The sequence below is a fragment of the Melopsittacus undulatus genome, chromosome 19 (assembly GCF_012275295.1).
Source record: "Melopsittacus undulatus isolate bMelUnd1 chromosome 19, bMelUnd1.mat.Z, whole genome shotgun sequence".
NCBI classification, from domain to species: domain Eukaryota; kingdom Metazoa; phylum Chordata; class Aves; order Psittaciformes; family Psittaculidae; genus Melopsittacus; species Melopsittacus undulatus.
The window spans coordinates 330326-353811 of NC_047545.1; the positions used below are offsets into that span (position 1 = coordinate 330326).

A 23486-nucleotide genomic window follows, 5' to 3' on the forward strand; every position below is an offset into this window, starting at 1 on the left:
GGGGGGGGGGGAAACAACCCACCCTGTGCTTGAGGTGGGAACCTGAGGCCTTGAGATACCGAATTGGGGCAAATAGGGGGGTTTCGGTATCGGGTCGTGATTGTGTCTCACGCAGATGTTTTGGGATGGGGGGGGGGGGGGCTAAGGAAAGGTTAAAAAAGTGGGAAAATCCTCAATGTGGCAGGATGGGGAGAGAAAGATGCTTCAAATCCATCCTTAGGGCTGGGGGATGCTCTGGAGATCCCAAAGGACCGGAGCATCCCACAGCTCCCCGGTCCTTGAGCATCCCCATCATGGATACAAGCTCCTGCATCCCGATGCTAACTGGCTATTTAAGCCAATCCCCCGACCCCCGCCACACATCTCCTGGCTTCTGCTCTCACCACGCTGCTTGTTTCGGGGAGGAAAAGATGCCCAAATGGGCTTTCCACAGTAGTATAATGGGGGAAGGAATACAAATCAGGCTTTCCTCTAAAGCTTTCCCAGTTTCCACTACAGATTTCCCAGTTTTCCAAGCTCCTGTTTCCCTGATGACCACTAATATATATCATTTTGCATGTTAAAGTTTGATTCTTCTTTCTGAGAATAAAATAGAAGCTATTTACAATGAAACAATCAAACAACAACCTCTTAAAATCCCATATAGTGAGTCCTCAAAAAAGAAAAGGGATTGGGCATGGGGGAAAAGGTTCTAAACAAGGATCTAAATGGATAATAGATCTCCTGAAAATCCCAATTCATCAATGGTTTTTTGCCTTTAGAGAGTGCACCGGAGGGGGGGTTTCACTACAGCGCGCATCGGCGGGCGTCCGTGCGTCTGTCTGGAGGTAACACGAGGTCAAACATAATAATTAATCATTCATAATAATAATAAATGTACAGTGCAAAGTGTGATGTGAGTGAGGTAAAAACGGTCCCGGACCGGCGCGGCGCAGCGGGACGAGCCGGCGGCTCCGGCAAAACCCCCCCTTGGGATAAAGCTTTTCTGGCTTGTGAAGGGAAACCCAACAACACGAGGACATGGGCAGAGCCCACTGAGACCCCAAGGAGACCCCAAGGAGGTCCCGGTGCAGGGGTGTTCATTAAGGCGAAGCGTTGTTTGAGGTAGAAGTGGGGGGCATGGCCAGGCTGGTCGGTGCCGCGGTGCCGCCGCCACCGCTGCTGCCCACCCCGCTGCCACCGCTGCCGCTGGTCCGGCTGCCACCGCCACCACCGCCATTGCCTTTGCTGTAGGCAGAGGAAGGGAGCGAGGAGGAGGAGGAGGAAGAGGAGGAGGAAGGGCCGGGCGTCTGGGCGAACAGCACACCTGGGGGAGAGAGCAGGGGGCTGAGCCACGGGGCGGTGCGGCCGTGCCAATGCTGCCGGGAATGCCAGCATTGGGGGATGCTGGAGACGGCCGAGGACGAGCCCCTCACCTGTGTAGACGATACCGTTGATCTCAACCGACATGCTGATGCTGTTGGTGCCATTGCTGCTCAGGCCGGTGGCCGAGTCCTGGCGGTTCTCTGCTGGGGAAGAGCCTGGTTATGGACCCTGCAAGGCCCACGGGGCCGGGGGCTCTGCCGGGGCTGGCACTGACCTGGCGAGCGGGTGCCCTGGCTGTTGATGCGGATGCTCATGGGCAGCTGGGCTGTCATGGCCAGGAGGTTCTGCTGCAGCGCCCGCTGCATCAGCCGCTGCTGCTCATCCGTCACCAGCGCCATCTTCTTCTCCGGGGGCTCCCCCGATTCCAGCTTCTCCCGCAGCTGCTCCAGCGCCGCGGCCTGAGCCGCCGCCGCCACCTGCACCGCAGCCGCCTGCGCTGCCACCACCGGGTGCCCGGCCAGCGACACCGGGAGCCGGCTGGGCACGGAGATGGGGATGGGGGAGTCCTCCTCTGCAGGGGCAGAGCGGAGGTCAGGGATGAGGGGCACAGGCAGGGATGGATGCCACCACCCCGCAGTGTTCCCGTGTGCTGCCCAGCACCTCCTGCCCCTGACTGGAGTGCGGGTCCCTGAAATGATCCCCAGTGCCCAGAGGAGGGGGACGGGAGCGTGACCCCCCCTGCTCAGCCCCATAGCAGCCGTTACCTTTCTTGATCTTCTGGACGGGAGCGATGGATCCGCCATTGGTGGCAGAGGCCAACCCCAGCGCCGGCACCGGCAGCTTCGGGGAGGAGAGGAGCCCATGGGTGCTGCCGGGGGAGTAGGTGAAGAGGGAGCTGCCGAAGCCCTGCCGCCGGCCCTCCCGCCGGTTGCTGTCGATGGCCGCCTGCAGCTCGTTGGGGTTGCTCAGCCCTCGCTTCTCACATTCGTAGGGGTACAGGTACTTCATGTACCTGCCGGAGGAAAGGGATGCGGATGGTGATGGTGATGCGGTGACAGGGGACACCCCGGAGGGGTGGTACCCACCCATCCCTGTCCCCCCATGCAGGGCAGCGCCATCCCCACTGCAGGACCCTCCCGTCCCTGCCCGCCGCTCACTGGGTGCGCAGGGTGAAGGCAGCGCTGGTGATGGAGGTGGGCAGGTTCAGCCCCTTGGTGATCTCTCGCCATAGCTTCTTGTTGATCACCTCCACCAGGCCGCCCTTCTCCGTCACCAGCGTGTAGAGCATGTACAGGTCCAGCACCTGCTTGGCCATGATGGGTATCCGGTTGACGGGGGTCCCTGGGGAGCAGGGAAGGGAGGAGAGAGCGGGGCTGGGTTCTGCTTTCTCACCCCAGGGGGAAGCCATTGAGACCCCCAGCGAGGCAATGGGGGGTGCTGCTCATTGCCTCCCTCCCACCATCTCCTTCCCCCCTCGGACCCCCCCTCTGAGCATCAGCCTCATGAGCAAAGGAAACAGAAACTCGCGTCTGCAGCCACAGCTGGATGCGGTTTCTCAGGCTGAGCCCGGCAGCACCCGGCAACACGAGTTATTTATAACGGGGGTCCCACACAGGGCAGCAGGGGGGTAACCCCTTTAGCCATGGGGAAGGGGCTGCAGCAAATCCCCCTCTCTGCCTGCCCAGCTCTGGTGTGTGATCTCGGTGGGACGCTGCCAGTGGGCCCCCCCATGCGCACACACACACACACACCACACGTGCTTCCCCCAATGCCAGCCCCACAAAGGGCTGGAGGCAGTGATGTGTCAGCGCTTTCAGAGCTGTTTTCCATGCAGGAACCAGACCCTTAGCTTTGCTTCCAGCTCTTTCCATGACCCCCCCCACCCCCCCCAGACACAGCATCCCGCGCCCCAGCAGAGTGAAGAGGTAGTAAGGAGCTCCATCCCCAGTGATAACCAGGGGGGGAGCACAGAGCGGGGACAACGAACCCAGGGCTGGCCAAGAGCAGGGCCGGGTGAGGGGCCCGGATCCAGCCCAGCAGGTTTGATCCCGCTGTGCAAAGAGGTTAAAAATTAACCATGGGCCCAACCGGAGCTGGGGCTGATCCCAGGATTGGGATGAGGGGCAAGGAAATGAGCCCCCAGCCCCGGGGAGGATGTGGAGGGGAGCAGGGGGAGCCTCTGGGGTGGAGGTCCAGGGGGGGGCTCACCTCGCTTCTGCATGAAGCTGAAGAGGTCATCCAGGAACTCCTTCCTCCTGGGGTCACCATCCAGCTCATACAGCTGCACAATGAGAGAACAACACTCAGAAACCCCTGTACCAATGCTCCCCATTCCTGTACCAATGCTCCCCACTCCTGTACCAATGCTCCCCACTCCTGTACCAATGCTCCCCACTCCTGTACCGATGCTCCCCATTCCTGTACCAATGCTCCCCACTCCTGTACTGATGCTTCCCACTCCTGTACTGATGCCCCCCAGTACCCCACACCCCCCACCTCCCCAAACCAGCATCCCTGGGCTGTGATCCCAGGGCCTCACAGGATGCTGAGTGCTCTGGGGGTCTGTGCGTGGAGCCACGGTGTCCCCAGGGTCCCCGCAGCTGAGGCTGGACCTGGCCCCACCATCCCCTGCCCCACTGAGAGCTGGTGCAGCTGCGAACACCGCGCTCGGTCCCTGCTCCTCTCAGGAATGCCAATCCCAGGTATTTTTAGCACCCTGCTCTGCACAGACTGGAGCGATGCTTTGGCACGATCCCTCCTCCACACCTGCAGCGCCGGAGAGACCCAGTGCCAAGAGCTGGCATCGGGAACCGGCTTGTGTGTGCTCAGGTTGTGCCTGCAACAGTGGGCTCCAAACGGGTCCCTGGGGGGCCAGCCCTGACAAACAAGGGGGGCAAACCTGCCCCATCAGGGCTGGCAGCAGCTCCTCCTTCAAGAGCATCCCCCTGGGGTCACCGGCGCGGGGCAAGGCCTCCGGCACCCTGAGCACCCGGTTCTGCCGGGGCACCTTGCGTCAGGGGTGGCCGCACCCGGCACATTCCTGCCTGATTTATGGCTGCGGGGCTGCAGCCCCGGTCCCCGCAGCGCGGAGCGGTCCCTGCCCGCAGGCAGCGGCCGGGGGAGGATCCAGGAGGAGGTGTCAGAGCAAGGGGCTGCCCAGGCGCCACGGGGATGGGCGGCGCGGCTCCCGCTGTCCTCGGTGACAGCTCTGACCAACTGCCAGCGGACGGGGCTAGAAACAACCACCCCGTCACCCAGCGAGCGCGCACCGCGTTAACCGGGACACCCGCTCGTCCCGAGGGGCACACGGTGGCACCGGGACCCACCGGCGCTCCACTGCGAGCCCCCTCCTCCCACTGTCCCCTCCCGACATCTCCTCCCCACCCCCGGAAGGATCCGGACCCCGCGGGGCTGAACTCAGCTGCCGGCGCCGATCAAAGGGATCAATGGGGCCGCGATAAGAGGGGCCGGGCGTGCAGGAAAGCCATAAACCCCCAGTTCCCCTGGAAACCTCACCCGGCCCCAGCAATCCCCCAGGGAAAGTGATGGAGCCACCGGCACCACCGGCCGAGAGCCCTCAAAGCGCAGCTCCCATCCCAGTATCCCGGGATCCATGGGCAGGGAGAGCCTCGAGGGGCCTCGGCACCGGGGATGGAGTGAGACGGACCAGGGACTGCCGTGGGGCTGGAGCCAATCCAGCCTTTCCTCGATCAGCTCTGAAAGCCGCGCAATTTAAATCCAGATCTGGAGAAGGGTCCTGGATCATGGTGGGTCATGGCATGACCATGGAGCTGTCCTGGCACAGTGCAGGGGGGTCACGAGCAGCCTGTTAACCCACAGAGCTCTAAAAGGGATTGGCCATTTATGAAAACACTGGAGGGTTCCACCTTTAGCAAGGCAGCTCTCAGCTAAAGCTGCTACCGGGGTGCATGTAGAGAGTTATTGACTGCCAGGGCCCCCCCGACCGTGCGCCCGCCTCCTGGCATCGTCCTGAAGGGAACATTTAAGAAGATGAAGGAAAATGAGCCATCAGCTGAGGAAAGCGTGTGCTGGTCAGGACATGGGGATTAGCAGCAGCCCTTTCACATCCCCCTCCTACCCACAGCATTGGTGGTCCCAATCCAAGCTCCACTGGCCACGACTGTCCCCCCATCACGATGAAGCACTGGGGGTCACCAGGGCAGCCCCATTCCCAGCCGGTGACCTTGAGGCCCTGCGGCACACCCAGCGCCGCAGCCGGGCAAAGGACGTGTTGCAAGCTGCTGCTTGTGGTTACCGGTGAGATTTCGACAGCTCCATTGTGCTCCAGAGCAGGGAGAGGGGCTCGGATGGGGCCCCAAGAGCCTCCCCAGCCCCTGGGCCGGCTCTGCCAGGGAGCTGGAGCAGAGGATGTGCCGTGACCGCGGCACCACCGAGCTGTCCCCGTGCCCCCTCACTGTCAGGCATGGAATGGGACAGTGGTGAGCGATTCCCAGCAGCCCCATGCAGGGTTTCCTTGCATTGACGGCAGCCTGGCTCTGCCATCACTGGCAGCTGCACACCCCGGCACCACCGAAAGGCACCTCAGGGCAGCTTCAATACCAGGGCTCAAAATAAAGATTGAGGAACAGAAACGTGCTCTGGGTTCGGCAGTGTGTGAAACTGAGCGCGGCACAGAGCAGCTGCCGCTGGCACCACCGCACCGAAATCAGCAGGTGCCGGGGCCGGTGCCCTTCCTGCCATCGCTGACGCCCTGCGTGGTGCAGAGCGCGGCTCGGTGCAAAGGTAGCACCAGGCAGGGAGCCGGGAGAGGCCGCGTGGCTGCTGCTGAGTCAAGAGATTCCTGTTTCGTAACTGGGGAGGCTGCAGGGAGGTGGAAACAGCTTAAACTGCAACGCACCGAGATCCCCTTACCATGGCGAGGCCGCACTGCGGACGGGCCCCGTGGTGAGAGCACAGTGCTGGGGATGCCGTGGCACAGCCAGGATATGAGACCCCCCCTCTCTCAGCGCATCCACTGCTCCCGGTGCTTGCACAGCACAGGGCAAACACCCGGCACCACCGGCTATGTGCCACAGTGCCTGACCTGCCTTGCCAGCGGCACAACCACCATGGGTCCCCATGGCCGGCTGAGGACACGGCACCAGATGGCTGTTGCCAGCAGATATATAATTAAGTGGAGGAGGAATGAGGAAGGGGGGGGGGGGGGGCGGTGCTGAGTGCACACCCCGGCAGGATGCCCGCCCGGCGTTTGGTGTGGATGACCGGATTAACGATTTAAACCAGATTACGGGAAAATCCCAACCCGGTGGCTTTCAAAGGGCTGCCGGGGAGGCGGCCCCTCGGCAATGCCAGGAATGCAGCACAGAGCCCTCGGCACGGGAGCGGTGCGTGCCGGGGGTCCGGGAGGGACTGAGATAACCCCCCCCCCCGGCCCACTGCTCCTCATCACAGCAGGGGAAGGGGTAATTAAAGCAGGGAGGGGAAGCACACAGCAATGCCGGGACTTAAACCAAAGCCAAGTGAGGGTCCCCATCACAGGGTCCCCCCCAGCCAGAGCAGGGGTGTGCAGGGCTGTGGCTGCAGAGGAACCCGTGTCTGAGTTAAAAACATCCCCCCCCCCCTCCGCCCCCCAGCTCAGGACTGGGGTTTCAGACCTTGGGGATTAATTTCCATCTCTGTTTTCCACTGCCAGGAAGTCCCGGCACTCTCAGCCTTCCTCCCTTCTCCTCGATACCGGTTTGGGACGTGCATGCCGTGACCCGGGGGGGGGGGGGGGGGGGGGGTCAGACCCTCTGGCACATCCTGCTGCCTTCCAGGGGCTGGAAAATCCTGAATTCCTGTATTTAGGGGAAAACCCCAAAGGCGGCAGCAGGGCAGAGCCCACCCTGGTGCGGAGCCTGTGGCAGGTACCAGGGAAAGCCTCTGCTTGATGCCAGAGCGGCGGGGGGGGGTCCTCTCCTTCTCTTCCTTCCTTCCTCCAAGCATTCCATGGGGACCGTCCCTTTGTCCCCCTGACAGCGCAGGGGAGATGCGGGGCAGGGTGGGGAGGAACCGTGCACGTTAACGAGTTCTTTAACGAATATAAACATCGAGGGGGTGTTTCCCGGCCCCCCGCATGCGGCGGCACCGGCCCCGCACCGCGGTTGGGGCTTGTGGGGGGCGATTCTATAGGAAAAGAAAGTGCTTTGTAAGAACCAGAGCGCGGGGATGAGGCGTTTCGGGAGATGCTTGAGCCGCTTTCCCGTCAGACGGTGGCTGAGTCACGGCTGGGGGTTCCCCTTCGGCCCCCCCTACCCCAGCACAAGGAATGGGGTTTGCTGGGGCCGCTCCCTCCCAGCGAAGGGCAAAGGGAGAGTCCGGCGCAGATCCCGCTGCAGATAAAGCGCTCGGCTTAGGGACGGGTCAGCTCCCGCTGCTCCCATCGCCGAGCCCCCCCCGAAGCGGAGCGCTCCCCTTTGCGGGTGGGATGAGGCAGCAGGGATGTGCCCCCTCCCCGTAACCGCTCCCGTTCGGCTCTGCAGCCCCGCGGCCGGCCGGGAACACGCCCGTGCGGGATGGGGCCGAGTCCACTGACCGGCCCGGCGGGATTCCTGCTGCCGGAGCGCGGCCACTTCCGCGGGGGCAGCCGGGGAGGGGGTGGTGAGCGCTGGGCCCTCGCCCCACGCTTCCCGTCGGCACCATTGTTCCAGCTGGTTCCCAGCATTGTCCCCTTGGCGGGCCAGGACACGGCCCCACCGCAAGTGTCTGTCCCCATTGGTGCCCCCTCCTCAGGAACAAGCCCAGTCCCAGTCCCCAACCATGGCTCCAAAGCTCTGGGGGCCCTGAGACCAACCGTGCTCCCCCCAGCACCAGCAAAACTCCCCGAGTGATGCTGTGGCTGCATCTGTGTTGCGGTTCTGCGGGAGCCACGCCACTCGACGTGGGCAAGGGGACAGGGATGAGCTCATGGCCAAGCAATGCCCTGACCCAAAGCAAGCCCCCCCATTAGATGGGGTCCCACACAGCCCCCGTGGCCAGGCTGGGGGCAGCAGCCACACGGGTGACCCAGGGGCACGCAGCCGGTGTCAGCGCCGGCACCGCGGGTGTCACCACCACGGAGGGGGACATTGAATGGGCGAATTAGTCGCCGTTTAACCTCCCTGACCCGCTATTGTCCCTGCGCTGCAATGCTCCGCATGGAACCACCGGCCCCGGCGGGCTGACACCGGCTCCCAGGACGGCTGCGCTGCTGCTGCTGCTGCTGCTGCTGCTTCCCCTTCCTGCGGAGGAGGAAGCGGATCCTGCTGCAGGCGCATTTCAAACCATGGCTTCTGAGGGTCCTGCTGGGCAGCAGCGTCTGAGCTGAGAGCTCAGGGCCCCGCGGTGGTGGGATGGGGGTTCCGGGGCTGTCCCCCCCTCTCTAAGGGATGTTGGTCCTCGTGCATGCTGGTGCATGCCCTTGACACAAGCTTGCTATCGCCCCAGACCTTGTGCAAATATTAATTCAGTGCAGCCAGGCAGGGTTCACAAAGCTCGTTCCAGGCAGCAACACCCAGTGCCCGGCTCACCCGCAGCCCCATCGCACGGGCTGGGGCTGGGGGGGGGGGGAACACGGCCGAAAGCAAAGCTTTTCCTAACAGAGAAACAGAGCAAAGCCTTGGGGGACCCGGTGAGCTCCCTGCTTTGGGCTGTCCCTCCCTTTGAGAGCTCCGGGTACGGGGCAGTGTGTGAGCACAGGGACACCGGCCCCGGCAGCAGAGCTGGGGTTTAAATTCCACCATATGTAAATGATCGGCTTAGAGCGGGATCGCTGGGAGCCGGAGCAGATGAGTCACTGTCACCAGGGCTTCCACCACCGCCCGGATTTGTCTAATTGCAAAGCTGTTCCTGAAATGCGAGGTCCGTCCATGCAGGGCACAGCAACTCCACCGGTCACACCAGTGTCCCCGCTGCGATGAGGGGTATCGGAGAGGGGGGATCCCGCATGCTCCAGTCCTGCCCATGGGAGCTGGAAGGGGTCCAGCAGCCCTCCAGCAGATGGTTCTGACAGGGAGCCAGCAATGGGCCATCAGCCCCACAGAGCTGCTCCAGCAGAGAAACTGAGGCAGGAGGCAAAGGGATTTGGGGCCATCCTGGTGCTGTCGGCTGCCATCTCTAGCAGGGGGGCACAAGGAAGTCACCACAGCAGGGACCATGGGATACAAGTGTGTTGTCACCAGCTCCATGGAGAGGGGACCCTGGCACAGGCACATGAAGTGACCAAATGGAAGGGGCTGGGAGCAGGTTGGGAGCTGGGACCTGCACCTTGAACCCCCCAATCCAGCTGCCCCAGGGACTCAGAGCCTGGTGAGCAGCCGAGTACCAACAGAGACGCACCATGGGGAGCATGGAGAGCTCCCCCACCCCTAAAACATCACCCACCCCTCGCCCCAGCCCCCAATTGCAGCACGTCCGGCTGGGCCCCAGGCCCCACTCCTGTGGTTTGGGCCAGAAATAGGGTGATGGAGCAATGCTGAGCCCTTGCCCAACCGCCCGGCGGGTGTTTGCTTTGCTGACAAAAGACCTGCCCTTGCTCTGCTCTTTTTTTTCCCCTCTTCTCTTAAATAAACCCTCATTCCTGTTGGTTCAGCTGTGCCGGAGCCTCCTCTGCAGCCCCTGAATCAGCCGGAGCGGGGGGGAACCGAGGCTTGCGGGGGGGACACTAACAGACAATGCCAGTGCAGGGTGCTGGTTCACCCAGAAGCAAAGGCAGTGAAGGCACTGGAATCTCGCACGGGGGGGGGGGGGGGGCGGGGATGACACATCCCTGTCCCCTATGATGTGCATTGTCCCCGGTCTCCTTGGGAGAAACGGCTTCATGCAGTGTCCAAGCACCGGAGCCGGCACCAGGCAGGGCTGGGGGAGGCAAAGCTGCTCTCACCACCAAGTCCCTGACCCCCGGCCAGGGATCCGGTGGGATTACGGCTCCGAGAATGCTCCCTGAGCACCGTGAGCCAATTACTGGGATGGATCCCAGCTGGAAGCACCCTGCAGCGAGCCGGGCACAGGATGGCGGCACCGCGGTGGACGTGGCCCTTGTCCCAGGAGGGGACCCCCCTTCCTTGCCCCCGTTATCTGCCTCCTCCCAGCATTGGGGGGCCCCATGGTGCTGCCCTTTATCTGGCCACGCCGTGGCACTGGCCAGAGCTCAGCCGCCTTTAGGGGTGGGGGGCTGGTGACACGGGGGTCCCCCTTTCCCTGCACAGGGGCCCCCTCGCCCTCCCTCGCATCCGGCTCATGCAATAAAGCGCTAATCAATAGTTTAAAGACAGTAAATGGACCCTCGTGAAGGGGCCGTGGGGTCCCCCCAGTGCCCCCAGCCAGAGCTCCGGGGGGGGCAAAGGGAAATAAACCATAGGAGGAAGTGTTCTGGGTCCCCAAGCCTTAACCAGAGCCTGGGTTTGGGGGGGAAAACAGGCTTTTCCCCATGCAGGACACGGTGCTGGTGCCCGAGGGAGCGCAGGCAGCACAGGAAGCTCCCCAAGGAGCACAGGCAGGAAACTGGTGTTAGTGGGGCACAGTAATAGCAGAAATGAAACAGAAAGCTCAGGAAGGGGGTTCCATGCAAAACCCCAGGGCTGGGGCATGGACTCCAAGCAGGTTTGTCCCCGGAAGAGCTCACTGTGAGCAGTATTGGAGCTCTGGCAGGGCTTGTGCCCTATGGGGCAGCAGTGTCACCGGTGCTCTGGGGATGCTCAGGCTCACCCCTAGCCCCTGCAACCACCGCAACCAAGCCCCTACGGGGACCTGTTGTGCCTTTAGGGGTGACAATCGGAACCCACACAAGAGCATCAGATGCGCCGATGCCATCCTGATCCCCTCCTTGCTACGACAGGCACGAGGTCAAACCGAAAGCGAGCCTGGAGGAGGAGGAGGATGCGGGGGCCTTCACCCATGGGCAGCCTCCTCCTCCTCCACCATGGGGAGCCGGGGGCTCCTTTGTTCTGCTGCCCGCGCCCGGGTCAGCGCCGAGCTGACCTCTGCCTCTCAGTAGCTGTCCCCGGGGACGGGGAGGTGCCACGCGCCGGCTCCTTCACCTCCATAACCTCCATAACTCTTCCTCACGCCCTCCCCTTCCGCGAGCTGGGCCCTCTTCCTCCTCCTCTTCCCCCCCACGGCTCAACCCAGTTTGCAGGAATCTGTCCCTTATGGGTCAATGAAAACCCATTGTGGAGGATGGGGAAAGCCCCTGGGAAAGAGGTTTTGGTGCAGATGGGGACTCGCACGATGGCACTGCCCGGTGAGGACCGCGTCCTCCAGCACAGAGAGCACCAGACTGGGTCATTCACCAGCACATCCAGAGCTGAACCCGAACCGCGGCTGCAGGGAAGGGAGAGCACCGGCACGGCTGCGCTCCCGGCACCGCATCCGCACCGGGATGCGTACGGTGCGCGGGCACAGGGAACGCATCCCCCACACCGGCACTCACTGTTTACATTCCTGCTGCTCCCCGGTGGTGCCGGGGCTGGAGCACGGCACGCGCTGGAGGGTGGCCAAGGAGGAGCTCCGGCCAGCGCCGCGCTGAGCTGAGCCCAGCAACCCCTGGCCCGGCTCCAGTGGCCGCGATCCAAGCGCCGGGGAAAGCCTCTCCCGGCCACCACTTCTCCCCCTCTGCTCTGCCCACAGTGGCTGCTTCCCACCCCTTTGGCTGTTCCCATGGTTATCCACAGTGCTGGGCTCTTCCTGCTGACCCCGGGATGCTTTCCACTGGGATGAGCCCTGCTGGGACCCAGGCCGGTGTCCCCAAGTGCTGTGGCTGTGCCCTAGCACATCTATGGGCTGCCACACCAGCGTGGCTCAAGCCCACACCAATCACCCCCCCCCGGATCTTCCTGTTGGATCCCATGGGTTGTGAGCGACTGCCGGGCACCGCCACAGTGACGAACCGGAAGATCACGGCTCAGGTATCACAAAAGCCTTGAGCAGATACAGCTCAAGGGCCCTTTGCTCCCCGACAGCAGGAAGCACCGAAGAGAGAAACCACAAGACAGGAGCAGTGTTGGTGCTGCTGGGGCCGGAGCGTGGCCACACGCTCCACACTGCCTTGTGCTTCCTCCCCGCATCCAGATGTGCCAACAGATCCTGGCAGCCCCTTCCCCCTTTTGGGAAGGATGCGAAGGGGAAGGGGCAGGGGCCATCGCATCCCTCCCAAAAGGCCACCACCAAGCCTCGGCTGCTCCATCTGGGTCCCATCTGCTGCTGTTGGCTCCTGTCCCTTCCCCCAGCCCTAAACTCAGATGTATTTAAACACACACATCAAAGGTGCCGGGCAGCCCCAGCTCACACAACGTTTCCTTCTATTAGCTGGAAGTGGGGCAAAGTGAGCTCTGAGCCTGCAGCATCCATGGGGCCAGAGCTGTCCCGCTGGGCATCACCTCTGTGGTGACGGTGATGGGGAGTAAGCCAAGTCCTCACCAAAAGTGGGAGTTTGGGATGGATTTTCACATCATTATCAGCAAGAATCCCCGTGGCAAACCTGTGCCGGGGCCTCGGCACCAACCGGGACACCGGCTCCCACCAGAGGCACCGACCAGAGAAGGGGCGAGGCTGAGGCCAAGCACCAGGATCCCAGAGGATCCCAGCGCATTCTTAGCTGCGCAACCGGAGAACACGGCGGCACCGACAGGGACGCGCGGCAGAGCCGAGGGCAGGGGGGGACGGGCACGGGGGGACGCGCAGGTCTCGGCAGCACCTACCTGCTTGAACTGCTCCTCGTAGGTCCAGTCCCCATGGTCAGGCGCCGGTGGCGGGGGCTGCGCGTGGCCCAGTGCCGGGGGGAGCCGCTCCTGCCCGCCCGGCACCCGCTGCGGTTCGCCCCGGTAGTGCTGTGGTGCCGGCGGCTTGCGGAGCAGCAGGGATCCCGCGCCGGCCCGCACCGCCTCTGCCGAGCCCAGCCCTTCCTCTCCCATATCTTCCTCCTCCTCGTAGTCTTCCTCTTCCTCCTCCTCCTCTTCTTCCTCTTCCTCCTCGCCCAGGTCCTCTTCAAAGTCATCTTCATCCCACTTGCCCTTCCTAGAGCAGGGCGGAGAGGAGAGATTCAGCGTTTGGATCCCACACGGGGCAGGGGCTGGGTCCCCCCTCTCCCACCTGCCCTCCCCATGGGCACCCCACAGCCGTGGGGCTGGGACCAGCCGCCCAGCACACAGTGACCTGGTGCAGCCCCAGCGGTGGCTCTGCCATATGGCTCCCGCACATTCTCTGCTCCAGAGAGGCTGCAAGGAGGCAGCCACGAGGGCCCTGCATTATTTAGAGCCAGTGCAGCGTCCTCTGTCACGGCCCCATGCAGCTCTGGGGCAGAGATGGAACATTGCCCCATGCCAGCCCAGCAGGAGGACACACGGCTGCGGAGCTGAGCTGCTGCTCCTGGCATCCAAGACATCCCAATGGCACTAATCCATTGCACAGGCTTCCCCGGCAGCCTCCACCACCGCTCCCAGCCCCAGCGGGAAGCCACTATCCCCAGCTGTACCAAAACCCACCAGAGCCGGATCACATCCCTGCCCCTTAACCAGTGCTGGTGGATACTCACAGATCCTCCTCCTCCTCAGAGCCCACCTCCTGCTGGTACCCGCCATCCTCCTCCTCCTCGCCGTGTTCCTCCTCCTCCTCCTCCTCCTCCTCCGAGGCCTGGCTCTCATCCGACGGCCCAGGGCTGGACGAGTGGCTCAGGCCGGCGGCTGCCGCCCGCATGGCAGCGAGCGCGGCCATCTGTGCCCGCTGCATGTGCGCGCTCTCGGGCTCCGCTCCTTCCTCCGAGGGCGCCGGGGCCGCATCCTGACCGCGGGCACGGGCCGGGGTGCTGGCTGGGGGCTGCCCCGGGCCCGACGGGGGCTGTGCCGGGGGGGACGTGGAGCGATGCTGCTGCTGCTGCTCCTGCTGCCGCGCTTCCAGCGCCTGCTGCAGCCGCGCTCGCTGCTGCCGCTGCAGGTTCTCCATCACCGCCTGCAGCTTCATGGCTCTGCCGGCGGCCGGCGGGTCCCCGGGGGCACGGGGGGCCACGCACCCGGGGGGCAGCACCCGGGGGGCGCGGGGGGCAGCGCCCGGCACGCTGCTGTGCTCCAAGGCTGGGCCGCGCCGCGGGGGGCAGCCCTGCAATGGGGCTGCCCAGGGGGGCGAGGGTGGCCGAGGGGCTGCAGCGCTGGTGGGTGTCAGGGCAGGAATGGCCACCAGCGGCAGGGCAGGGCAGCAGGATGTGCCCCCGGCCCCCCTCAGCCTTGCCCTGATGCCTCCTTCACTCGAGGGCTCCCGGGGTCAGGGTGCTGCCGGTGAATGCGTCCGAAGCCTCCTTGGGCTCAACAGGCAGCACCTATGGCCTGGAACATCGCTGCCTCCGGCATCAGCCGGGCTCCTCCTGGCGTCAATGCGGTGTCCCCCCCCCTTGCTCGGAGCCTGGTGTCCCTCAGTCCTCCTCTGGCTCAGCTTCTGGCACGCGTCGGCGCAAACCTGCCGGGAGAAGCGGAGCAGAGGGTCAACGGAGCTGGTGGCAGGAGCCGTGAGCAGGAAGGAGTTAAAGACAGCGCAGGAGCCTCATTAATCTCGAGCTAATGAGATAGGGCCGGGGCCCTGCTGCTGGAGGGGGAAGGGGCCTGCTGGACCCGATAGCCCAGCCCGGCCCTGCAGGCAGCGGATACCGGGATACGGGGGGACCAGCACATGCAGATAACAGACCCGCTGGGAGGGGAGAGCTGCACCGTGGGTCCCCCATGGGGGACAGGGCACCTCCCCACGTGGGGGCACCAGAAGAGTCCCAAAGTGTGGGGGAACCCATGGGGGATGTGGGATCCCCAGGGTGATGCAGGGCTTCACCCCAACGGAGGAACCAGCACATCACACCCTGACCCCACCACCGTGCCCCAGCACAACCAGAGCCCGCTCGGACAGGGCAACTTCATCGTGCCGAAGACAAGGAGGGAGCTCAGAGCCGCGGCGGTGCCAAGCACGGGCAGTGATGTCCTGGCAGCACAGGAGAACGCGGCAGCAAGCGGGAGCCGGCAGCGGCTTCTGGAAAGGGGAACCCGTTTCCAGCACGGTCGCTTCCCCTGCGCCTCTCTGCAGCCGCCGCCGCATCCGCTCGCAGCCCCGCCGCGCTCTGCTCAGCCGCGCTGCCTCAGTTTCCCCTCCTCTACCGCAGCCATGCCCGTGGTGCGGGCGGCCTTGGGGCAGGGGACAGGGACCCTCCCCGCTCCGCTCCGCACCGCAGCAGCATCCGGCCGTGTCCTGCACCACGGCTCGACCCCATCCCCTGCACCGGCGAGTGCCACGAGCAGAACCAGAGCGAGACGCGTCCCAGGCACGTGCTCCGCTGGCGCTGTGCCGCCGAGTCACCAAACCGCTCAGTGCCAGCACCGGAGCTGCCGGGAGCCGGGTGCGGAGCTGCTGCCTCCAGCCGCGGCCTTGCCCCCGCTGCCACCTCCCCGCAGGGCACCGGAGCCCGAGCGTGGCCGGCGCGGAGCCTCCGAGCCCAGGGGACCGTGGCACCCCGGCCCGCGGTGACCTTGAGCCGTGCCCCTTTGTCCCGTCCCGGCCGCTCGGTGCCTCCCGGCTGCGGGGGGGATTTGGGGCGTCCCCGCGGGGGCAGGTGCTCGGGAGCGACAGCGGCTGCACCGGGCTAAAAATACACCGCGGCGGCGGCACGGGCGGGGTGTGACCGACGGGGCCTTTGTGCCACCGGCACCGGGCCCGGCCGCCGACGGACACCCCCGGAGAGCCGGGGGGGGCTCAGGCCACCGAGGGGCCAGCGGGGAGGACGGGGAGGACGGGCCCGGTGGTTGCCGGTCCCTGGGGACAGACGGAGTTAAAGGGGCCCGCGGGAGGGTCCCCGGGCCGGGCGAGGGGCTCGTCCCCAGGGCTGAGCCCTGCCCCGGGGCACGTGGCACCGGCGGCCCGGAGCTGAAGCCGGGGACCGGCGGCCCCGAGGGAAACGGCCCCCCCCGGCCGGGAGAAACCAGCGGCTCCCACCCGGCCCCGGCCCCTCCTCCGGCCGCTGCCTCGGGACGGGCGAGCCCGGGACTGCCCCGGGCACAGGGCGGGGCGGGGCGCGGGGGGCTCTAACCGGCCGGGACAGTAACGCCCGCAGGGGCCGCGCCGGGAGCGGCCGTGGGGGAGGGAACCGCAGCGGGGGGGGAGCGCCGGGTAACCGGTTACAGAGGGGGGAAGGGGCGCCCCGGTCCCACCCAGCAACCGGCGAGGGGGTCCCAGCCCACCCAAAGGACGCGGCCGGTTCCCGGTCCCGCCCAGCCCCCATCGCCGGTACCGGCCGAGGGGGAGGCCCCGGTGCCGGCCGCGGGGCCGGGGGGGGGGGGGGGGGTCCCCGCTTACCCGGTGGAGGCCGAGCGCCGTGAAGCCGCATAGCAGCGGCGGCCGCCCGGGGCTCGGGCTGCGGCGGGGCCGGGGCGCGATCGCTGCCCGCTCGGCGGCTGCTCTCCCCGCGGGCAGGGGGCGGGGCCCGGCGCCGCCCCGCCCCTTGCTGCTATTGGCCCATCGCTCACGCCGCGCCCCGCCCCGCCTCACCATTGGTCCGCTGCGGCGGCCGCATGCAAATAAAGCGCGGGGAGCGCGGCTGCAGCGCCGCTTAACGGCCGGACGGGGCAGCGCAGCCGCCGTGAAGTGCGCGGCCCCTTTAAGAGCACCGCGGCACCGGAGGGGGTTTAAAGGGGCCGCGTCCCCCGGGTTCCATCACCCCCGAGCCCCGGTTCGGGGGCTCTCCCCCCCCCACCGGGACCCTCTTCCGCCCCCCGCGGCACCCGGGGGCGGGGCCACGAAGAGTCTCGCCCTTCTGACGCCACTTCCTGCGGGAGCGCCCCGGTACCGGGTCATGGTGGTGCTGCGCGGCGGTGCGGGCCCCGAGGAGTCCTCCCCGTGAGTGCGGGGCGGGGGGGGCTGCCGGGGGCCCGGCCCGGTCCCCATTCTTTGGGCTGTTGATGCGGTCGCGTCTCCGTACCGGTTTCTCCTCCCGGTTCCGGTCCGTCCGCGGCGCGGGGGGATCGGCGGCGGCTGCACCGAACCGGGAGAGGTTCTGCGCTGTCGGCCCGGAGGGTGCCAATGGCCGGAGGCCGGGATTTGGTAACGGGATAATGAGTGTTTACCCCGTGAAGGTCACGGGCGCGCCCTGGGGACACCGGAACCGGCGCTGGGATGCGGCCGGGACCGGGGTTTTCCCAGCGCCCAGCAGCATTCCCACCTGGCAGCGCTGGCTTCGCGAGCGCCGGTGCCGTGTCCGTTCACTGCCCGGTAACCAACGGGATCCTGGTTAAAACCCCGCGGGTCGGGAGCGGCGGCTTCTTTCTTGCCTGGAAAAGAGCAGCTGGAGAAGCCGCTCAGCTCCGCGTGGAGCCGGCTCCGGGGGTCGGTGTTTAACTGGGAGCCCGGTACGGGAAGGGATCCCCGTGGTGATGGCACCATGGACGTGGGGCTCGTCCGAGCCCGGTGCCAGGAGCGAGTCCTGCGGCTGTGGCGGTGCCCAACGGGACGTGGCAGTGCAGGGTGCCGGGGATTGGTGCCCCGGAGGCTCCGAGGAGCTGGGACTGAGCCTGCACTGAGGATTGAGGCTCAAAGAGGGAGCGAGGGGTCCCTGTGTGGGACCGGGGATGCTCCCACCGTGGTGACACTTACCCATCACTCACCCCTTTGCTCCTGCCAACAGAGCCCGGAGGTTGAGCCTCCTCTTCCTCCGCTTGCCCTGGGTGAGGGCTCTCCTGCCTATGAAAACAGGGTCAGTATTTCCCATTCCATGCCTTGGACCCTTTCCTTGAAGGGCTTTTCCTGCTGCCCCAGGGCCGAGCCGGCAGTGCCAGGCTGGTGGTGCTGAGCTCTGTGTGCTCCAGCCTCTGACTCGTGTTGGTGGAAGGTGACTCCCTCCGTTTATTTACTGGTTTTAATCACCTCTATAGCAAACCTCGACCGGGTTTGGGTCAGCTTCCCACCTCCTGCAATAGCCCTTTTATGTATTCCAAAGCTACCTCTGTGCTGCTGTTTCCAGCTGAAGGGGGGAGGTTTTTGGTTTCCCCCCCCCAGCAGTAGAGGTCCCAGTTCAGGGCAGTGGCCGGGGGGGGGGGAAATCAAGGTTTTGGCATGGGCAGGTGGCTGGCGGCTGGCCCGGGCTGGAGGATGTAATCAGCTGGAGCAGCCCAGGCTGTGCCAGCACCTGATTGCGGGACAGGTCTGCCCTGAGCCCCACGGTGCTGGGAAGGAGGAGCCAGACTGGGAGAACTGGGCTGGGTCAGCCTGGACAAGAGGAGGCTCCTGAAGGAGAGACCTGAGAGCAGCTCCAGTGCCTAAAGGGGCTGCAGGAAACCTGGAGAGGGCCTTGGGACAAGGGCCTGTAGGGACAGGCCAAGGGGAATGGCTTGAACCTGCCCAAGAGAGGGGAGACTGAGCTGAGCTCTTAGGCAGAAGCTGTTCCCTGTGAGGGTGCTGAGGCGCTGGCACAGGGTGCCCAGAGAAGCTGTGGCTGCCCCATCCCTGGCAGTGCTCAAGGCCAGGTTGGACACAGGGGCTTGGAGCAGCTGCTCCAGTGGAAGGTGTCCCTGCCATGGCAGGGGTTGGATGAGCTTTCAGATCCTTTCCAACCCAAACCAGGCTGGGATTATGTGCCAGGGTGGGCACAGCTCCATGGCAGGGGCAGGGGGAGGACATGGGTCAGCCTGGGTGCTGCTCCTGTATGGGGTGGTTTGGTTTTGGGGGTGTGGGTTTTCTCTCCCCCCTTTCTGCTGCGCTAAAGGAAACCCACACAAGCCAGAGGGGAAGCTGCAGTGCAGAGCCCTGGGTAAAGACCGAGCCAGTGACACTTCCTGCCTGGGTGAACTTTGAGACCAGAGCTGTTGCATTGAGCACCCGCTCAGCTTCTTGCTCATCACATGAAATCATCTCAGGTTTGATGGTCATTCCTAAACCATGCGTGTGGCTAAGCGGCACCGTGACCATAGAGTTACTCATGAACCACCTGTGGAGGTACCCGGGAGAACCAGCACCCCCAGCCCATGCTGGGGCCATGGGGATCAGTAACAGTGTGGAGGGAAGTACCAGCCCGGCCGGTGATGACATGGCCAGGGCGGGCGCTGCCTTGATAACCGGAGATAGGAGCCGCTGCCATCGCCTGTGGCAGGACGGCTCCAGTGGCTTTGGCTGTGTGATGGCGAGTGTGAGGTGCGGTGGGGATCCTGCGGGATTGACCCCTCTCGTGTGCTGCTGGGATTCATTACCTGCAATGCATGGCTGCTTTCAACAGAGCGAGTCCATGGAGCAAGCCATGGTTGAGCCGCACAGCGCTGCCGTCAGCCGGGACCGCAGGCGTGCAGGGTTAGGAGGAGGATGTGGTGCCTGCTGCTGGTGCTCTGCTGCTGTGGGATCACCTTGTGCTCGCAGTGCTGCGGCTGCCAAGGGGGTATCGGGTGGGCTCAGTCCCTTCTCCCGTGTGTCCCTGCAGGAGGATCGAGGACTGCCTGCCCCCGCTGGAGGACTCCCCATCCAAGAGGTTCTCCCCCTCCAAGAGGAAGCAGTATTACATCAACAAGGCCATCCGCAACTCGGACCTCACCCCCAAGGCCAAGGGGCGCAAGAGCCTGCAGAGGCTGGAGAACAGTAAGGACCCAGCCCCATCTCCCTGCGCTGGGTTGGTCCCCCCAGCCTTGCTGAGGGCGCTGCCTCCTCTCGCTCTTCCCCACAGCCCGTTTCCTGATGACGCTTCTGGAGCAGGATGGATGCGGGAGTGAGGAAGGGGAGCTCGTCCACTCTGCTGCCCCCAGCATCTTCACTGAGGCCTGCAACAACGAGACCTACGTGGAGGTAGGTGTTGTCTGGCCGTGGTGGTGACCTTGGTGGTGGTGTCCATCCTGAGGGCTGTGCCTGGAGCGCTGCTGGGTACCAGTGACCGGTACCAGGTTATCGGCTGCGGAGCCACCTGCATCCTCTCCCAAAGTGGCTTTTGCACATGGGGAGGGATGAGGAGATGTGGAGGGAGGTCTGGGGATGTGGGGTGAGGAGGGGGCTCCCCGGACACCTCTGCAGCCCAGTGCCCTGTGTTGGCAGATCTGGAGTGACTTCATGAACCGGTCTGGAGAAGAGCAGGAGCGAGTCCTGCTCTACCTGGAGGAGGAGGCCAGGAAGAAGCACAGGAGGAAGCTGCCTGTCAAGAGTGAAGACAAGTGGAAAGGTGCTGGGAGGGGACACTGGGTGGGGAGAGCCTCTCCCTTTCCTCCTTGCTTGCTTTTTGGGAAGGGCACTTTCCTGAGGGCTGCATCCTGCTCCTGCATCATCTGCTCCTGGTGGGGCGGCGGATGAGGGACCTCAAACTCATCATAACAGGGGTTATTCCTGACAGCTCCCACATGGGCCCGGGAGCACTGGGGTGATGACTGTAACCACCCTCACTGGGGGGGCTGCTGCTGCTCTGGGGGTGACCTTGTGCAGAGCCACAAGGGCTGGGGTGCGATGGGGGGGGGGGGAGTTGGGCTCAGTGGTGATTCCATGCGGATTCCACTGTGGGCACCAGGGCTGGGAGCTGGGTCCAAGCCCTTTCCATGTTCCCTCTGCCGGCCCCAGAGCACACGTCCTACTCGCCCCAGGAGTGCTTCCAGCGCATCAGCCGCCGCCTGCGCACCACCCTGAAGCGGGGCCGGATCCCTATGGTGAGCCGGGAGCTCTGGGAATGCTGGGGTGGGAATGGAGCCGTGCCCTGTGCCTGCTTGCACACGGACGTTCTGCTCCCGGCACAGCGCATTTCCTGGCTCAGTTTGGAGGGTTCTGGCATTAAAGGCTGTTTTGCTGGGGCTGTGTCGATGGGCAGCAGGCAATGGGGTGTTCATGCACAGGGAAGCTTTCGGAGCGCTCCTGGAGCTGGTTGGGAATACCCAGCTGTGCTTTCAGAGGGGCTCGAAGGGAGCCTGGGAGCCTGCTCTGCCTGCCCGGAGCCCCGGTGCTGCTGCTCTGTTTGCACTGGGAGCTGGCTTCTGCTCACTTTGCTCTCAGCTGAGACTCGGTGCTGCTGCTGCTGCTCCCTGAGGTCACGGTGCTCCAGGGACCTGCACTGAGCTGAGCTGTGGCCCTTGGGAGGGAAGGAGCCATGGACACGAGGCCGTGCTGGCTGCTGCCGCTCGGAGTGTGGGGAAGGTGCCAGCCCTTGGCACGCGATGCACGGGGTTGGCAGGAGCTGGATCCTTCCCTGCCCTAGGGGATGCAGAAGGGACATGTCTCCTGTCCCTGCTCCTTCCTGCTGCCTGGCATGCAGTGATTCGCCCGGGAGCTGCTGGCAGCAATCCCTCGGGAATCAGAGGCTCCATCCCTGCTGCCCTCCCTCACTGACCCCTCTGCTCACAGGGCACCCTGGAGGGGCTGGAGGAGGAGCTGCTGGCCTTCTTCTCCGTCACCCCTCACTCCGTCTACACAGCGCTGATGGATAACAGGTACTTGCCCAGCTCGGGCTATGCAAGGGCTCACCCTAGGGCACTTTGTGCTCCCTATCTCGGATCCATGGGATCCAAGACCTGGGCGGTGCTGGTCTGGACCGTGCTGGTTCTAACCCTGTCCCCCATCTCCCCCAGCTTCGAGCGGCTCCTGCTCCACGCGCTCTGCCAGTACATGGACCTCGTCTCTGCCAGTAGGAGCCTCGTGTTTGCTCGTTGGGTTTGGGGCTTGGTTCTGGGGCTTTGTTTTTGTTTTTCCCTTCCCTTCCTCGCTATCTCCCGTCTCCAGCTCAGCCTCTTCCTCCCTCCCTCCTCCCGGCCCCACCTGGAGCTGCAGCTCACAGATAACCCTGTGCTCCCACCGCTGCAGCACGAGGCTGCTCATGGGGCTCCCTCCCCTGTGGCCGCTGCCTCTTCCCGCAGGGAGCAGCCATGGGCATCCCTCCAAGGTCTTGTTGCCAAAGCAAGGAGGGGAGAAGCACCGGGCTCCATCCCCAGAGCTTTGCTCATGGAAAACAGCGTGAGAGTGCTAATGATGGGAAGTGGAGCCCATGGTGCAGGCAGGGATGCATGGAGGGGGCTGGGGATGGAGGCACAGTTGCTGAGCTGGGAATGCTGCGGATGGGAGATCTCCGGGATGAAGGAATGGGATAAACGGTTCCCTTCTCCCCCCTTGCCAGGTTCCAACATCGAAGGGAAGCGTCAGATGAAAGTGAGCAACAAACACTGCGTCTTCCTGCCCCCCAAGCTCCTGCTCTCAGACTACCTGGGGCAGATGAGCTGATACCCACCCCGAGGGACCCCCAGCCCCTTGCTTGGCGCGCCGAAGGCCTCCTGCATCCCTTCTCTGCCCGTGATGCCCATCTGAGGGGCTCATCCCTTCCCCTGCTCCAGGAGCGGGTGCCGATGCCCTGCAGAGACCCCGCATGGATCTTCCACCCGGGATGTGTTTTGTGTGTCTATTGACGGCCCAGGTGCTTGGAGCAATGCTGGGGCTGGGCCAGACCCACCTCATGGAGGTGATTTCGGGCCAGATTCCTCTGTGGTGAACCAGCTCCTGGCGGCTGCTGAGCCAGCGGAAGAGCCTCGGGGCTGTCGCGTTCCCGGCGTGGTTTGTCCAGCACCCACAGTGCTGTGCCTGCGGTGGGGTGATGGGGGATGCTCCATCACCACCCCCAGGGCAGGGTGCTTCTTGCCCCATGGGTGTTTGGGCAGCACCATGTTCCCTGCCCTGCACCACTGTTTTTAAGTGTAATATAGCCGTGTTTTTAATGGTGTGCAGTGTAGTTGTGTGTGTGTGCATGCTGCTTGGGCCATGCGGGGTAGGGGTGTCCCTCGGGGGGGGTAAAGGGTGCTCATGGGGAGGCAGGGGGGCTGAGGAGCCCCATATGTGGGGTCTCAGAGAACATAGAATCAACGAGGTTGGAAATGAGCTTTAAGCTCATCCAATCCAACTGATCCCAGCATTGCCAAGGCCACCACTAACCCATGGCACTGAGGGTGAGCCCTTGCAGGGCCGGTGCCTGCAGCCCTGCCCTGGGCAGCCTGTTCCAATGCCTGAACACCCTGTGGGGCAGGAATTGTTCCTCAGCTCCATCTAAACCTGCCCTGGTGCAGCTTGAGGCCGTTTCCTCTTGTCCCATCCCTTGTTCCTTGGGAGCAGAGCCCGAGCCCCCCTCACTGTACCCATTGAGGGGGTGTCTGTGGCTGTGCCCCCACTGGGCAGAGGGGATCCCTTGGATGCTCTCGTGTGAGCCATGTCCAAAAGCGGTGCCCCGGGGC

At 64.6% G+C, this 23486-nt stretch overlaps 2 protein-coding genes across 3 annotated transcripts; one reads left to right on the forward strand and one right to left on the reverse strand.

Moving 5' to 3' along the window:
• On the reverse strand, positions 1-16740 carry ARID3A (AT-rich interaction domain 3A). The gene is made up of 9 exons (XM_034070721.1): positions 16624-16740; positions 13835-14748; positions 13002-13317; positions 3514-3586; positions 2463-2646; positions 2070-2317; positions 1580-1876; positions 1416-1505; positions 1-1306 (listed from the first exon to the last, which is right to left on the reverse strand). Exons 2-9 carry the CDS (start codon positions 14257-14259, stop codon positions 1083-1085), a joined length of 1857 nt encoding a protein of 618 aa, XP_033926612.1. The 5' UTR covers positions 14260-14748; positions 16624-16740; the 3' UTR covers positions 1-1082.
• Positions 16741-16893: 153 nt separating this feature from the next.
• Positions 16894-22982, forward strand: R3HDM4 (R3H domain containing 4). 2 transcript variants are annotated; one of them, XM_034070759.1, is made up of 8 exons: positions 16896-17163; positions 19730-19884; positions 19970-20088; positions 20332-20455; positions 20845-20930; positions 21619-21704; positions 21843-21898; positions 22385-22627. In XM_034070759.1, exons 1-8 carry the CDS (start codon positions 17120-17122, stop codon positions 22486-22488), a joined length of 774 nt encoding a protein of 257 aa, XP_033926650.1. In that variant the 5' UTR covers positions 16896-17119; the 3' UTR covers positions 22489-22627. The 2 variants fall into 2 exon arrangements, with proteins under 2 accessions (XP_033926649.1, XP_033926650.1); XM_034070758.1 differs by lacking the exon at positions 21843-21898 and having other exon boundaries at positions 16894-17163; positions 22385-22982.
• The last annotated feature ends 504 nt before the right edge of the window (positions 22983-23486 follow it).